This window comes from Liolophura sinensis, chromosome 1 (genome assembly GCF_032854445.1).
Source record: "Liolophura sinensis isolate JHLJ2023 chromosome 1, CUHK_Ljap_v2, whole genome shotgun sequence".
Lineage (NCBI taxonomy): Eukaryota > Metazoa > Mollusca > Polyplacophora > Chitonida > Chitonidae > Liolophura > Liolophura sinensis.
The window spans coordinates 50,648,841-50,666,086 of NC_088295.1; the positions used below are offsets into that span (position 1 = coordinate 50,648,841).

Here is a 17,246-nt window from a genome sequence, read left to right on the forward strand (position 1 = left end):
CAGATAAGGGAAACATTCTTATGTATAGTGTTAAACACTCGTCAAATCAATAAATAAGAAAATAGTATGCGAGTTTGGGTTAAGAGCAGTTTCCTGGCTTCTGATCAGTTGTGTTTTATTACATGTACATCCAGTGACAGAACGGTTGAACGTTGCCCTCTTGGTTATTCTCAAGAGGACAAATGCTGTGACATGTGCCAGGCTGTGACACATATCAACACAGTTTACACATAAAAAGTGATATGTGATATGTGATGTGTGAGAGGTCCTATCAAATTTCAGACAATTTTCTGTGGCTGTGTGTCAGAATAAGTCAAAGTGAGAATCTCCCTGAGTCTGCTCAGCAGGGGGTAGAGCAAAGGGTTTTATCTTCTGTGGGTCATATGCTAATCTTGGACAAGTCTGCCTTCAGTCAGCAGTTGAACCCTATATACATTGATATTCAAAGAGTATACTTCTCTTGCTAGGGTTAATTTTTGTATGTATATTGGCTTTGCTGGAGAAATTGTAAATGGTTTTACAGTAATATCTTCCGATTCTTTGAAGTGGTGGGTGCTTAGTTTTAAAGTTCAGTAAATTAAATTACATTATGCTGTATCACTGGCGATGTAGCCACATGATTTACATTATGTTCGTGACATAGTACAGAATACATGTACCAGTAGCTTAGAATTTGACCAATGAGCTATCAACACTGTGTAATTCTCAAACTCTCGCATTAACAAAGTCTTTTCCCTGTTTCTTGTGGTGACTTGAAGCCTGTCAACGGAGTTATCTATTTTTTTATGCAATATGTTATGTTAAGATTTTTATGCTGCACATTCAATAACGAATGTAATAGGGACTATTTTAGCTCAACTTGCAACCATATTTAAAGTGGTAAACTGTTTGCTTGCTATGCACAAAGACACTTACCTTAGCTATGGAGCTAGCCCTGAGGGATTCTCCCAGGACCGGCCCTATAACCCACATCTGAGGGTGTATTGACGGCACAGAATGGCAGAAGGTTTGACATAGTTATTCAGACTTGGCATAGCTAGTCCATCATAATGGACTGGTTGTCTTGTTGTTGTTCAGGCTAATAAGAGGAATCATGTGCTAATTCTGTGGTCTGAGGATCCATTGCAGAATTTTCACTATTTGTTGTGTAAGATCCAAACTGTTTGAATTATTTTAAGGATTAATTGCCAGGCTTGTGTAACATTTTGATTTCAGCTTGGAGAAGGTAATGATTTGTTCATTTTTTCTTCTTCTTTGATGACAAAGGTTGAATATACAGCTTCTCTTTTGAAGAAGGATACTTTTAGGTGGGATGGAAGTTTGCGTTTTAATGTGAAAACAAAAATTATTAATGTGCCATATTGACAATAATAAGATAAAGTGATGATTCAGGAAGCTCTGAGTTTTGAGAATAAGCAGAAGATGTAGAGAATCCAGTTGATTTCAAACTGTCTGATCACATATTAAATAATTATTACCTGTATATGCAACAGCCTGTGGAAAACTGTTACAGTAAAGAGAAGACAATAGTTATATGTATATATCTTCCTAATTCAACATAATTAATGACGTATCAATGCCTTTGACCAGTTATTTTTTGACTATGGACACTCTCAAATGAATACCAGTCATTCTAACACTTGTACCACTTTTTTAACTACACTGTACATGTATGGCACAGAAAATCTGTGCGTTAACGTTAAGCTTTGATTACACCCATTGATTGATCAGAATTCATTAATCTGGAGATCTGACTTGCCTGTATTCTTAAATTGGAAGATAGCACCTGACTAGTGTCTATGCCCACTGAAAGACTACCGTTCAAAGTGTCTTAAACCAGCGTTAAATATTTTTTTAGATTTTCAAAAAAAAATTTAAAAAAAAGCTTGGTAAAAAAGTTTAGTGAAATATCGTCTTGACACAGCTTCAGCACTCCATTATCGACGTCAAGGTGACGTAACGTTTATTCTAGCTCTCTATCAATGTCCAGGGTATTTTCTGTATTATAGGTTAAGCAGTAGCCTGTGACAGATCAAAGTTGTGGACTTTGGCGATGAAGGTCCAAGTTATTAATAGAGCTGTCTCGGAAATTGGACATGCTGGAAGAATATTTTTTCCACTGCTTGAACGGTGATACTGAAGGCCTATTTACAAGGAACTCCGGCGACCATGTTTCAGTAGCCTAGCTGCAGATCCATGGCCAGGGTCTACTGTTCCTTGTTCAGGTCGGAGCCTGCGGAGGGGTTGTGCTGGTGATTTTGACCCCAATTAAATGTTTACAAAATTACGATAGGATTGTTGTACAACTAGATTCATGCTCAATTCTGAAACAAATGAAAATAAATCCAAGTACCACTGAGGCTGATCTAGGCATTCGTCTGGATTCATTTGGATTTTATGCTTCAGTTTTGTAGCAGTGGCTTCTAAGATTAGAGAAGTGCTGACTTAGTTATCGTGGACGTCAGAGAAAGCCCCTCAGCGTGAACATGGTGTTGCAGTAATTTTATTGTAATATATAAAAGAAAACAGAAAAAAAAACATCCCTTGTATGAAAGAAAGACAAAGGAACAAAATTTTAATTCTTCAGTTTTAATAAATTCAGAGAAATATATTATATCATGAAAGATTCTTAATTATTTTAAGCGTTGTCCAGTGAGATGCCGTCTTCTCATTCTCATAAGCGTTCGGCATCCCTAATGAAATTTGCATTGACTCGGATATTTGTTATTTAGAAACTGCTAACGAAACACTAAAATAAACGACAAGAAATGTATTTGGGGAGACAAATGTGGTTTAGGCCAAGACTGTAATCTACTGTCTGACATAATTTGTTATAGCAAAAATCTGTGTGTTAACGTTGAATAAATCATCGGCTTTTAAATCAGCTGATTTTATGTCTGGTGGTCCGTAAGTGATACAGACTTGCTACACAACACTTTGTGAAATGGCCCTTCGGCTACACGTAACTAAATCATTGTAAATGATCTTAAAATGATGTCTTATGGAGTAGTTTTGTGTTATGATATGTCACTTAATGGACTGAATGGGTAGAGACTACCTCACAGCTTAGGGCGAGCAATCTGATAGCAACGTGTTTGATTGGATAAAATTCTCAAGATGGCTGCAGTATTGACATTTTCTTCTTTATGTTATTCAGTTGAGCACTGTACTGTCTTGTCCTTTAAACAAACCTCAACATACTATAGATAATAATCTCCTACTGTGATTGCTGGATTGATATTGACAGTGTACACAACTATTTTGGGTGATAGTATCGCTGTAATGTGTAAGTTATGTCTGTTTGAAAAACTGCACGGGCTTGTTCTTTGAGAAAAATCTTTCGATTCACTAGTGTAGTCATTCAGCCTGATATTTATCGTAATGTGGCTGTGTCGACCTGCCTCATGGTATTAGAACCAGCTTTATGTAAATGGGGGTTCAAGTCCAGTTCATGCTGGCTTCCTCTCCGGCCATATGTGGGAAGGTCTGTCAGCAACCTACAGATAGTAGTGGGTTTCCCCCAGGCTATGCCCGGTATCCACCCACCATAATGCTGGCCGCCATCGTATAAGGGAGATATTCTTGAGTACAGCGTAAAACACCAATCAAATAAATAAATAAATTTATTTAAATGACGTTTAGCATTAGATTTCAATCTAATGACAATTTGGACTTTATCAACTATGATTTAGTTAATACAGGTGCGATGTGGCATTTGCATAATTTGTTTTCATATCATAATTAAAAGCAGTTGTTGATGGAAAAAGACAAACATCTCTGACAAGCCAAAAACTAAATATGTTTTCAAGTATATGGGTGCTTATATGAAAAGGTGTACCATGACGTGTGACAATTGAAAAAATTTTCAAAATACCATGATTCACATTATCAGTTGTTTTTCACATAAAATAATCATTATATTTTCTGAAAAGCATATCTATTAGATAACTAAGCAGCCCTGTTGACCTGTAACATTCCGAGAATAGTAGATGGTTTTATTATGTTGGACGAACATTGACAGACACACAAGTGAATTTCATACACAATAATTTATTCATCAGTGGAATACATAAATAGCTTTGTTGTTGACTGGTGAGAATATTTATTTTGACCAACAAAATGGATTTTGATACACCACATTACATCTTTTAACCTGTAAGCTTCATGTTTGTTTCTGAAAGTGTTTATTACTTACAGTCATTAAAATAATATTTGCTCTCTTTTTCTCTTTCCAGAATGGACAGAGGATTATGAGTCTGACCAGTTAGAGTCAGAGTCTGTGTACCTTCCTGTAGGGAGTCCTCACACTCCTCAGCTATCCTCACTGGCCACTGTCATTCATCCTCATTCCACAACAGAGCATGGAGCACAGGAGAAAGTGCAACCAAAACCACAGCGTCTGACACAGCACAAGGCACCACCTACAACGCAATCTAAGGCACAGCATCTGACACAGCACAAGGCACCACCTACAACGCAATCCAAGGCACAGCATCTGACACAGCACAAGGCACAGCATACAACGCAATCTACAATACAGCACACAGCACAACCCACGTCATATTCAACATCACAGCCTGTAAAGTCGAGGGAGGTTCTGGCCATAAGGAAGGATTCCCCTGGGATAAAAACAGGAAAAGTCTCCCCAGAGCAGCTGCTCCGGATCCCGTCCCGCCCTGCTCCACAAGCTCCCAGCACCTCGACAGTCTCTAAGAGCAGGTTTGAAAGCCATGAAACACGTGCCATTAAGCCACTGAACCAGGAGATTGCACGAGGTAGGACCCCTGCTCAGTCACAGCACAAAATGGATTTGAAAATTGAGCCTAAAGCTGGAAACAGAAAGCTTCTGAATACCGTGCCTGAGGTGACGAAAAGTGAGCCAAAAAAGAAAGAGGTCATTTCGCAGTCAGTTCGATCACATGCGCTGAGCCACATCAAAGATGTTGCTGAGAGCCGGAAGAATCTGAAGAAAAGTAGTCAACAACAACAACAACAGCTGGTGTCAGAGAACAGCCTGAATATAGGCAAGAGGCTTGTGAGAGAGGCCTGGCTAGGGGGTGGGGTGAGAGACTCAGGATTTCTCTCACGACCATCCAGTGATGCAATCGACATTGATAGATTAGATCAAGGTAATATTTTGTGACCAGTTACAACAATACCTAAGTCTTGAACTTTTGTCTTGTACTTTCACAAGGGTATTTGACTTCTAGTAAAGGTTAGAGAAAAGCACTATTAATAGATGTTACAGAAGAAAAACTTGTGTATGCTGTGTTCAAGATCTGGGCCCGGTTGTTCAAAACTATCTTGAGGGTTAATATCAGATTCAACTTTAAGCCAAGTCTTCAGTTTGTACTTTGCCGAAAAATGATTGTGCAGCATTGTGTCAGATATGAACTAAATCTACTGCTGTTCCATCTGGTCTGGGTACACCTGTATTTTTTGCTGGGTTTTGTTAAAATCGTAAATGTTGACCCTAATTCCTCAACCATTTCGCGTATCAAAGAGCAACTTTCAGTGTAATTTATGCATATTTTTAATTTCACTTTGAGAACAAAACTACATTGATTGGATTGGCCAATTTCAGGGTTTTACTAGAAAGTATAATTTTAACAGTATACACAGAATAATGCCCTTAGAATGTGCTTGAATAAATATGTTGCAAACTTGCAAAAAGGTTGAAGAATTGCAGTAATATGACTTAATACCGGTATTAGCTGATACACTTTTGAACAGCCGTGCCCAGTGGTATATTTTCATATCTAGGTAACACTCCTTTGTTCATCAAACTAGCCGGTTAGACTTAATTGTTTTAATTAGTAAATGCTGAAAATCCTAACTGGTGGGCTACCGTAGGTTTCTCATAATCCTTGGTTACGAAAAAGTCATACGCATACACCTTGAAGTTGTTCAAGTTAATATTATGTATTCTGTATAGATACATTACATCCCATACTGTATGTGTGTCAACAGAGAAGGCTGCTGCTACAAAGATCCAGTGTGTGTGGCGCGGCTACTGGGCACGTCAACACGTCCCCAGGGTGAGGTGGGTGCGAGAGGAGATGAGGAGGAGGAGGATGGAGGAGCACATCGTGTTTCTGAGGGCAGAACTAGACAGGTATGTACAGAATAGGGGACAGGTGAATTGAATTGCCTGGTAATAGCCTTTGAAAAATCTGAAAGAGCTAGTTGGGAAAAAATTTAAACAAAATCTAATGCTCTAACAGAATTAGTCTTTCATGTAAGTGAAAAATGATTAAACAGTGTTCAGTGCCAGTAAACTAAATAAGTCTTTCTGTGTAAATATGACCCTGGAAACGAGAATTTCATTTGAAAAAGGACAAGAAAAGAGCACTTTCGGTTAGACACTACAACATTCATTTAGTGCAACAGAAGAAGAAGTTAATGTATATTTCCTTCCATCACTGAATGGTCTTGCAGACCATGATTGCTGTAAATTGTCAGTCATTGTTCACATGATTTTCTGCGGACAGACAAAAACTGCTGTACAAGGAGGAAAGAGAGCTAAGGCATCTACAGCTAGAGGCTATCAAACACCTGTGGAAGGAGGTACGTGTACAAGCTGTTAATTCCAACTTCATATCATACCACACTACTACAGGCGAGTTGTGGGTTAGAGGGGCTTGGCTTTCATTAACAAGGACACATGAAATGGGGGTTCAAACCCAGCCTTGGACAAGGTGATTGCCTCGCTTCAACAGCTCAGCTGGCTATTTGTGCAGTCTATTGTTTGTTGAAAACTACTGGTCAGCTGCCAATATGGCTAGCGTGCAAATATGTTTGTCATCACACATGGAGAAATTTGCAAGTAACTTGCTGGAAGTTAGTGGCACTCCAGTTTTTTTGCAGCCATAAAAGTGATTGTCATTGGATAATAAAATGAAAAATTCTTGAGTATAGCATTAGGCAACAATCAAGTAAATAAATCAAATCACATCAGTGTTATTCGGCTGATGTAATAATGTATTTATGTAAATATTACCATTACAACCTACAGCAGTTCACTTATATACATGTACGTGTAGAATTTCTTTGTTTACATTTACTTTGATGCCACTTTCAGTCAGAATGAAATATTGGTATTGTTACAGATTATTTACCAGATTTTTACAGTTAATATCTTAATGATCAGTTCAAACTTTTTTCGTGTGTTACAGTCTCCATTCTTCACTGCACCCAGGGAAGTTTTAACTCCTAAAGTCTTTTTGATATAATGTACATGAGGAACTTCTTGACAAATGTTTTTGAAAGAGTAACATCTACATTTCAGGTTCAAGCACTACAGACTTGGAAAGCGAATATTTTGTCAGAACAGACCAGCTGTAACCGACATAAACACCTCAACAAGGAGATGGAAAACACAATGGAAAAGATAGAAGTCATCAGCGAGCAAGGCTACATTAGGGAGAAGACAGTTACCTCCCCTATGCCAGACGAAACCTTGGCCACTAGCAAACAACAAGAACTAGAGAAAACTTGTGCTTATCTGCAGGGCCAGGTAAACATCAGTTAGCACCACGTCTACCATGGTGGTTTAAAGCTCTGACAAATAATTGAAAGTCTTATGAGGAAAGCGACATCACATCACTTGGATGTGGTCCGAAAGTATCATTTTATGAAATAGACAGAAAACAGTGGCGCTGCGTCCAAATAAATCACTAATCTATGCGCTCACATTTTGATGGATACTATCCACAATGTGCATATTTCTGACAAAATATTGGCAGAACACATGAATGTAAAACTAACGAAGAAAGGCTTTATGTCTAAAATTGGTTAAACATTGTTCTTTATATACACAGTAGTATGATTAGACATGTTGGTTCTGGGAAGAGCATTAGATGGGATCCAGGGCCCAGACAGTTAATCCACATGTAGCACAGCATAATTTTGTGATAACACTGTGCCCAATTTGTTCTCAGGTACAACAGTTACATCAGACCTTACAAGGCTTCTCACACCTTGTCCACTCCAGTCATCTACTCACTCAGGCATTTGAGAACCCCTGCAGAGGTAAGGTGCTTCATGATGCGCGTGATGAATGAATACAAGAGAAAAGGGTAGTGTGGATGGATTATAGAGGTTGATGTGTATTAGTGAAGTTTGAACACAATAAATATTGCACTCTTTTAGTATACTTAGGTTCAGTAATGGTAATAAGGAGGTTAAGGTTTTTCCCCACAATTTTAACTGCTGTTGCTGTCGTTCTTTCCTCATGGTAGGATTTTTATCAATTAAATATATTCCCTGCCTGAGGATCACAAGATTATGTAAATACAGTGTAGTTAAAATTGCATGGAGATGCCTGTATTTCTTCATTATTGCCATCAATATTAGTCATGAATACGAGAAGTACAATGTGTTGAATTAGTTGTTTTGATCCTCAACACCAAGCCTCGTGTCATTCACCGTTATTCACTGTGCCATCACAGCTGCATGTTGTTGTTCTGAGACTCTTGTTATCTGAATAATGTGAAATAAGATGCATTATTGAATACATGTATGTTAAATATAAATGTATAGTAACGGTTGAATGATGTACCAGCTGTTATAAGAGATGTAATATTACTAATGGTATCTGTGATGTAAACATTGTTATTTCATCTATTGTTATTTTGTAATATTACTAATAGTATCTGTGATGTAAATATTGTTATTTCATCTATTGTTATTTTGTAATATTACTAATAGTATCTGTGATGTAAATATTGCTATTTCACCTATTGTTATTTCACCTATTATTTATGCCAATCTGTCGTAATGAATAAGTATATCTGGCTCTTAATGGACTGTGACAAATACAAGTAGTTGTACTAAGTTGGTATCTGCCATGCGTTGTATTGTTTCTTTAAGGGAGCCATGAGAGCAGTGTTCATGTGACTGGCTACACCGGTAGCTTAGAGATGCTGTCAACAGGGTCTGCCCATCACAACCACTGGGGTGAGTTGATCCAGTGTTTAAGGCTGCAGGCGCTCTTATGATATATCAGTGTATTAAAAGTATTGGTATGGCATCACTAAATGTTTGTAGAAATGAAACCACTTTCAGATTTGAAAAATTGTATTTTAAAAACTTGGCACTATTTTCGTATTTAAGACATCTTGTTTGCAAATAATGACCACAATGGTTGAAGTTCATTAGACATTGCCAGCTGTAATGTGACAACCCCACAACCTGTCACTTTCATTATATATGCATGTTTGATCACAGGTCTGTTGTGTGCACCCCAGGCAGGGATAGGCGAGAAGGACCCCACAAGCCTCAACCATGCCTCCCCAGGCTGCCCCACCCCTCCCTCACAGCTACAGTTTCACCCCCACACACCCCACAGTCTTGTATTGTCGTGGCAACCCTCAAAGATCATTGGTGCTTCTCAGCAGGAGATTGAGCAGCCATTGTTAGGTTAGGATTTTTCTTAGCTAACTGTTTGTGAGAGGTGTTTATATGAAACAGAACTGGTAAGTTCTCAAGGGTTTCTCACCAGTTGAGCCCTTGATGACTTCTGCGCGAGGATCCCTAGTCCTTATTAAATGATATCACATGGTGGAATTAACATCTTGCTTTCATATTGCCAAAAATGGTTTCCTAACTGGACTTCCTCCCCTTGTAAACTAGAATGAATGATTATGGCTTAACGCCACATCGGCAATATTTCAGCCATATCATGGCGACAGACCTTCATCATGTAACTTCCTGAGTTCAGTGTAAACAATAATCAAATACATGTAGATAGATTCAGGACATTTCACAGTAAATGAATGGGGAAAATTCCTGCTATTTCATTTTATGTTTTGATAGGATTACTTTAATCCTGGATGTTCTTGTAATGACCTTTCATAGCTTGGATAAATATTAAATAAAAATTTTACTCAGACAACATTTATTCTATCTCCATGACAAGTATTTTTAAAACCCTTTATAAAGTGTACCTAAATCAGAAAAAAAATCCCCTGAATATTGGTATTGAAATCCCATCCAGATAATGACGTGCTAAAACCTGTCATAATGCTATTACTTGACATGTGGTAATGTTTAGTTTAACAGCTGTTCATGATTGCTGTTTTGTGTTTGTTCAGGATATCGAATCTATGTGAATGAAGTGCCCCATGGCATGGTGCCGGGTCACCAGACCTCAGCTGTGGTAGACGGGCTAGACAGGGCCTTAACATACAGGTGAGTAATGAATTAGTGGTCAGCGGTAAACAAAGTACACAGTCAAAATGATGTCTGATGCGAGAGTAAAAAAATGTCATATTCATAACAAAATTTTGACAGAGGTCAATTTCTCAGAAAATGTTGAATTATAGAAATCAAGTGGTTATCAAAATACATACTGTAATTTTTCAGTCCAGACCATTAAAAATTGAAATGTACAAATTATGGACTATCAATTACTGCAACACCTGATTCGTCTTATAGAATGTCATGTCAAGATTGAAACAAAACTCACAAAGTTGCAAACAGTATCACGCTGTATTAAAACATCTTGGGAACATGTGGAACAAGAACAAAACATTACTGTATTTCACTTAAAATTTGGTATGTAAAACTGGACTATCAGTAGCAAATAAAAGCCATAAAATCATAGATTTGATGCCAACACTTTACTTTTGCTGATAAGCAGCCCATAATGTCCTTTAAGTAATACTTTCATGGCAAACACTTTAATTTTCCTGATAAGAATTTGTTCAGACTTCACAAAAAAAAACTCTTGATTGGGCCTTTAAGATGAGTGAATCAGTAAGGATAAAGCAAAATGCATCACTTGAAAAATGCAAAACAGTAATCGTTTCTTCATCAGTAGTTGAATGTGAAGTAAATTAAATGTATTAAATTAAACATGAAGTAAACATTAAATTAAATTAGCTTGCAAAAATTAAGCTGTTTGTTCATACGTTTTGAGGTTGTACACAAGACAGAACTCGAGGCCGTTTTGCCTCTATTTACAGATTCCATGTGAGAGGTATATCCAGCATTGGGGAGTCACAGAAGTCTAATGCAGTACTGGTTGAAGCTGGCCCTCACAAGGGTACCAGCAGCAGCAGCAGTAGTGATGAGCAGTCAGATGAGACAGATGATGAACATGGATCCACGGGTAGTCTGTCAGAGGAGCCACGCAGGCAGACAGCAGAGGCGTTAAGCCATCAGAGGACCAAGAGAAAGTCACCTCACAGAGAGAAAGAGGTGCGGAGGAGCCTGGAGGAGAAAGCTGGAGCTGATACATCCAGAAAAGACAGCTCTAGTGCGGATGAGATGACTATATTTAGGTATCCCAGACTACACACACCCAAAAGGGGTGGCAGGAATAAGTCTCCTGAATCAACATTACAGTCTGATCCGAAACTGGTGTCATGTGATGTCAGTGACCTTGACAAGGTCATTTCAAAGTCACCTGAAACTAATCTGAAATCCGAGGACTGCCGGCTTAAGACTGCGGATCATAGACGGCTTACAGCAAGCCCGAATTCACTGACGTCTACAGATTCCTCTCCCAAACAGAATGATGACTCAACAGAGTGGGCTCAAAAGCCCAGGCGACTACGCACAAAGGAATGTGGTGGAGGAACTGTTGGCGATGTCCCTGATAGCATTGTGCAGGTGTGTGTGGAAGATGCGCCCCAGGGTAGTGAAGAAGCAGTGACTGAGGCTGTGGAAAGTGCGCACAACAAGATTAACATTGGCTCACAAAAGGAGGTGATTAAATCCCCTAGATCTCAAGAGAGAGAACTTCCACAAGAGACAAAAAAGGAAAGTTCCTCAAGTAACTCGGGCAAGAATTCGTCAGGAAAAAGTGAGGGAGCTGTAAACAACCCAGGGTTAGTGTTGTCAAAGCCAAAACCATTGCTGAGCACAATGAGGAAACCACCAGCCAGCCAGACAAGTCCGCACAGTGGTTCCGCTACACAGGATGGGGCTATGCCTGCACGACCTTCCTCTGGGGAAAGACGGCGTATGCCAGTAGCAGACATGCTGGAGAGATTTGCAAACAAACAGAACAGTATGCAGGAGTCCGGATCCAGTTACAGGTCATCTGTATCAGGCTCAACTGCTACAATAACTCTGCCCAAAACAAAAACTGCTGAGTCACTGAAACTGGGTGCCCTTGGTGATGAGAATGAGCTGAGAAAGAGTAAATCAGAGAACTCTTCCCCTACGGAGAACAGTCAGCCCGTGATGGCCACGGTTGCGGATAGCGAGCCATTCAGTATTAAAAGTCGAACTCAAGGCAGCTTTGTGTCCAAGCTGTTGCAGAAACTACAGACATTTTCCAAAGCACAAGAGCAGAGTATTCGACAGTCACAGAAGTCACTGAAGTCTCGTGCAAAGTCTAGCAGTGACACAGCTTTGGCCACTGGAGAGAGTGAGGATATAGTGTCAGGGCGTCCTCGTCGTATCAGCGGGGGTGAGGATAGCGAGGAGGAGGCCAGGGCTGTCCTCAGTGACTCAGCACATTGTCCTCCCTCCAGTGAGAAGAAGAAAGTTAACAAGGGACACAAAAGGTAAACTCAGTACATGTTTTGACTGAAAAGATTTTCATGAAACTTGGCAACAATATTTAGGTTTTTTTCTGTCAATCCGTGAATTATTTTCCAAGTTACGGCTGTTTGAAGACAGAATTTGGAAATGAGAACTTGTCAATGCAGCTCCTCCTTTGTGCCCTAAAGAGTAATCAGTGAAAGACTCTACACAGAAAAATGTCATTTACTAGCGTTGGAGGGGTTCACCATCTTCTTATGGCTCTTTTTTTAACCTCTTACCTTAAACAAAAGGATTTGTTGTCATCCTGTGAAAATTTTGATATTTGAAGAACAACTGTAAGTCTCATGCTGAGCATAAATATAAGGTATATATACAAAACCAGTCATCTGTAATAATATTCTGACATGAACTCTGTTGCCAGATCATCTAGTATGCATGGTGCAGGGCCTTTTGTTGCTAAGGAGGCTGCAGCCCTGGAAAGTGGACACAGTCCAATCATTATGGACGGGGCAAGGAAGAAGACTAGTCCCTCAGCTGGATCTGGTAGTGTCCGTAGACACGCCTCATTCCACGGTATCCTTCCCTCCAAAGGCCAGGAGATCAGACAGCCCTCAGAGGTAGTGTATTTTTTATCAGAATTCACTGACCAAACTGTCAAAAATATTAAGACTTACATGTATTGCATTTGATCAATAAAGTACAACACCTAGGGCCAATTATACAACAGTGGTGTATTACAGAACTAATGGAACTTCAGTCTGAAGCTAATTATTGGCCTGTAAACTATTCATACATTTAATGTAGCAGTGCTGTTGCTCATCTATTGCATTTTACGTTTAATGTAGTAGTGCTGTTGCTCATCCTGTGTATTTTACATTCAATGTAGCAGTGCTGTTGCTCATCCTGTGTATTTTACGTTTAATGTATCAGTGCTGTTGCTCATCCTGTGTATTTGTTTTATCAGGATACTTCCTCTGGGAAGATCAGAACTGCCCCCAAACCCTCCCCCACGGTAAGAATGTTTTTGTACTGTTGTAAAAAACATTGTTTGCAAATGACGTCTAGGTTTTCATGCACTGTAATTTGCAAGACCACCATAATGCTGGCCACTGTCATTTAAGTGAAATATTCTTGAGTACGGCATAAAACACCAGTCATATAGATAAATAAATAGTTTGCAAGATCAGGTGTAAAAGTGTATTTTGTGAGAATAGGTCCTCAGATGTTGTAAAATGTGCTGATGGTAAGATAAATAATTAGGTTCACAAACATCATCGTCATCAGTAAATAGAGAGTTCCCACATTTAACTAGCTGTGGGGCGTCAGCGGTCAGTACTATAGTGGAATCGACACAAGATGGCTGAAGTATTCCCAATGTAATGTTAAGCCAGAATCATGGAGTCTGTGTTGGAGTCTTGGAGTCTTTGCAAGAGTCACAAAGAGCAAGTCACATTAAACTGGCTGTGTATACGGATTTTAGTGCTATTTGATGTTAAAAGAAAGACAACACTAGACCAAATGCACATATTCTTTGATAAAGTATCCCACATAAATTTTATAAAGCAAATCTTTTTATTTCTGTGATGTTGCATAACCGAGATACTGCAGTTCAAAGTAAGCAGAATTGTGCACATGGAGAAAATTGAAAGCACCTCCATGTTATTGTTTTGAACCAATCAGACACGAGTTATTTCTACAATGCGAGGATGCACCTGTTTCCGATTATGTCACCCATACTACCTTTTATCCATTAGCCTGGTGGTGCAGGTGACACGCCATCAAATTTCCTGTTTCTGGCTTTGCAGGAATTGAAGATAAAAAGTTGATGTACAGAGTTATCAAGCTCATCAGAGCAAAATGTCTTTCCCCCTTTTATGTCATGTTTAATCCTGTTAATTTTGTGGTGTAATGCCATTGGCAACATTAATATTCAATATTGTCTACAAAATCCACTTTACAATTTAAACATTTGACTTAATTTTAGTTGGTAGTAAAGCAAAAGCTTAAACAAAAGGAAAAGTAACAAAACAAAATAAACAAACAAAAGGAACAGATTTTTGACCAATGTTAGCTTCATTTTTAATGTTTCTATCCTTGTAACAAAGTTGATGTGAATCACTGGGCTAAGTTTACTTGTAAAGTTCAGGTACTGGATACATGATTACATGTACAATGAATTTGATGTGCAGCTGACTTAAGTATTTGTTATTAGCGCTAGGATTTGTACTGACATTGGTTAACATGTGTAATTAACAGGAGAGCAGTGGCCAGCCCACCTTCAGGTCTCGATCTCCCAGCCCTAATGCCAGCACCCGTAGTAATGTTTACCAGCCTGTACTGTCAGCAGCCCAGTTACAGAGACTCAAGTCCCCTGCTGGCATTGGGCACTGAAACCATGGGTGTCCAGTGCCATTGGCAACCAACTAGAGACACTCGTCCCCTGCTGGCATCAGGGATTGAACGGTTGAGCATCCAGTGCCAACGGCATCCCAGCTGCAGACACTCATGACCCCTGCAGGCATCGGGCACTGAACCACAGAGCGTCCAGTGCCAACAGCATCCCAGCTGCGAACACTTATGACCCCTGCCGGCATCGGGCACTGAACCACTGAGCGTCCAGTGCCAACGGCATGTTAGCTACAGACACTCATGACCCCTGCCAGCATGGGGCACTGAACCACTGAGCGTCCAGTGCCAACGGCATGTTAGCTACAGACACTCATGGCCTCTGCTGGCATCGGGTACTGAACCACTGAGCGTTCAGTGCCAACAGCATCCTAGCCACAGACACTCATGACCCCTGCCAGCATGGGGCACTGAACCACTGAACGTCCAGTGCCAACGGCATGTTAGCTACAGACACTCATGACCACTGCCGGCATGGGGCACTGAACCACTGAGCGTCCAGTGCCAACGGCATGTTAGCTACAGACACTCATGGCCTCTGCTGGCATCGGGTACTGAACCACTGAGCGTTCAGTGCCAACAGCATCCTAGCCACAGACACTCAAGTGTCAGCCTGCTGACATCAGCCACTGAGCCACAGAGCCCCTAGTGCTAACAGCGTCCCAGCTACAGACACTTAAGTCAGACTACTGGCGTTGGGCACTGAACCGCAGAGCATCCAGTGCCGTCATTGCCATTGCTTCGCTGAGCCAGTCAGAGTGCATTATTAACCTTAATGGTGCAGGATATGTCAACAGTGTGTTGTCATACAGCAATCTCATTTTCTGTTTGTGCGTTCATTCATTCTTTTGTCCTGGATGGGAAGAGTCTTTGTATCATGTGCTGCATTTGGAACATTGACTGTATACTGAAATTGGTCATTTGATCTCTGGGTGCTTTCAGCAGACAGTATAGTCACCAGAACCTTGTTTAGAGTCACCAGAACTGTGGTAGTCACCAGAACCTCATTGGTAACCAGAACCTTGTTTAGTGTCACCAGAACTCATTGGTAACTAGAACCTTGTTTATGGTCATCAGAACTGTGGTAGTCACCAGAACCTCATTGGTAACCAGAACCTTGTTTATGGTCATCAGAACTGTGGTAGTCACCAGAACCTCATTGGTAACCAGAACCTTGTTTATGGTCATCAGAACTGTGGTAGTCACCAGAACCTCATTGGTAACCAGAACCTTGTTTATGGTCATCAGAACTGTGGTAGTCACCAGAACCTTGTTCACTTGGTTGTGGTTTTCATTAATTGCATATCACAAGACTGATTTTGGCAGTAAAATCAGATGTGTCAAAAAACTCTATTTTGAACAATATCTATATACTTTCTTTCTGTTTATTCATATGTCCATTTCATATAGCATGCAAAAAATTTCACTAAATGTTTACTTGTTTCATTTGATTCCCATCCATGGTACTACAGTGAGAGAGGATTGTCATGCACATGTTCGTGTACCAGGTCATGCTCTATGGATTCACCAGTATTTCCTCTGATCATAACCCTTATTGCTCTAGCATAAGTGAAATGTTGTTGAGTATGTTACTAAACACTAATCAAGTCTCTTCATCGGCACAATAAGGCTGAAATACAGCCATGGTGGCATGACGCCAGGATCATGGCACAATAAGGCTGAAATACAGCCATGGTGGCATGACACCAGGATCACGACACAATATGGCTGAAATACAGCCATGGTGGCATGTTGCCAGGGTCACGGCACAATATGGCTGAAGTACAGCCATGGTGGCGTGAAGCCAGGATCACGGCACAATATGGCTGAAATACAACCATGGTGGCATGACACCAGGATCACAGCACAATAAGGCTGAAATACAGTCATGGCACAATATGGCTGAAATACAGCCATGGTATCATGAAGCCAGGATCACAGCACAATATGGCTGAAATACAGCCATGGCACAATATGGCTGAAATACAGCCATGGTGGCATGACGCCAGGATCATTCATCCAAGCCTTGTAGGGAAGCATTCCAGAATGAAGGTTTTTATCCAAAAGTCATGTCGCCTTCTTTATGACACAAAGCTTTTGGACATACATATTGTACTTTCACAATGACATGAAATTCTTTCTACTGCCGTCCATGTTGATCAACCTTCATGTATGTCTTCAGTATCATGCTATATTGAATACCCATCTATTAATTTTGTGACTAACACGTATTAAGTTATTGAGTTTCATATTGTTACTGGCTTATTCTTGTTGTACATTTAATCCATAACTTGTCGTATACTTGTTTTTGTTGCATCTTCAATGTCTGATCAACTTGGACT

At 40.0% G+C, this 17,246-nt stretch overlaps 1 protein-coding gene across 1 annotated transcript in view; it reads left to right on the top strand.

Moving 5' to 3' along the window:
- The window catches only part of LOC135461889 (uncharacterized), a 36,210-nt gene extending 20,929 nt beyond the window's left edge, over positions 1 to 15,281 (top strand). Inside the window, exons 13-24 of the mRNA XM_064739167.1 lie at positions 4,236 to 5,129; positions 5,971 to 6,115; positions 6,492 to 6,567; positions 7,289 to 7,516; positions 7,941 to 8,031; positions 8,872 to 8,958; positions 9,229 to 9,420; positions 10,095 to 10,191; positions 10,968 to 12,518; positions 12,920 to 13,115; positions 13,463 to 13,510; positions 14,755 to 15,281. Of these exons, the coding sequence (XP_064595237.1) occupies positions 4,236 to 5,129; positions 5,971 to 6,115; positions 6,492 to 6,567; positions 7,289 to 7,516; positions 7,941 to 8,031; positions 8,872 to 8,958; positions 9,229 to 9,420; positions 10,095 to 10,191; positions 10,968 to 12,518; positions 12,920 to 13,115; positions 13,463 to 13,510; positions 14,755 to 14,889 (3,740 nt within the window). The 3' untranslated portion in view covers positions 14,890 to 15,281. The remainder of the gene's footprint in view (positions 1 to 4,235; positions 5,130 to 5,970; positions 6,116 to 6,491; positions 6,568 to 7,288; positions 7,517 to 7,940; positions 8,032 to 8,871; positions 8,959 to 9,228; positions 9,421 to 10,094; positions 10,192 to 10,967; positions 12,519 to 12,919; positions 13,116 to 13,462; positions 13,511 to 14,754) is intronic.
- The last annotated feature ends 1,965 nt before the right edge of the window (positions 15,282 to 17,246 follow it).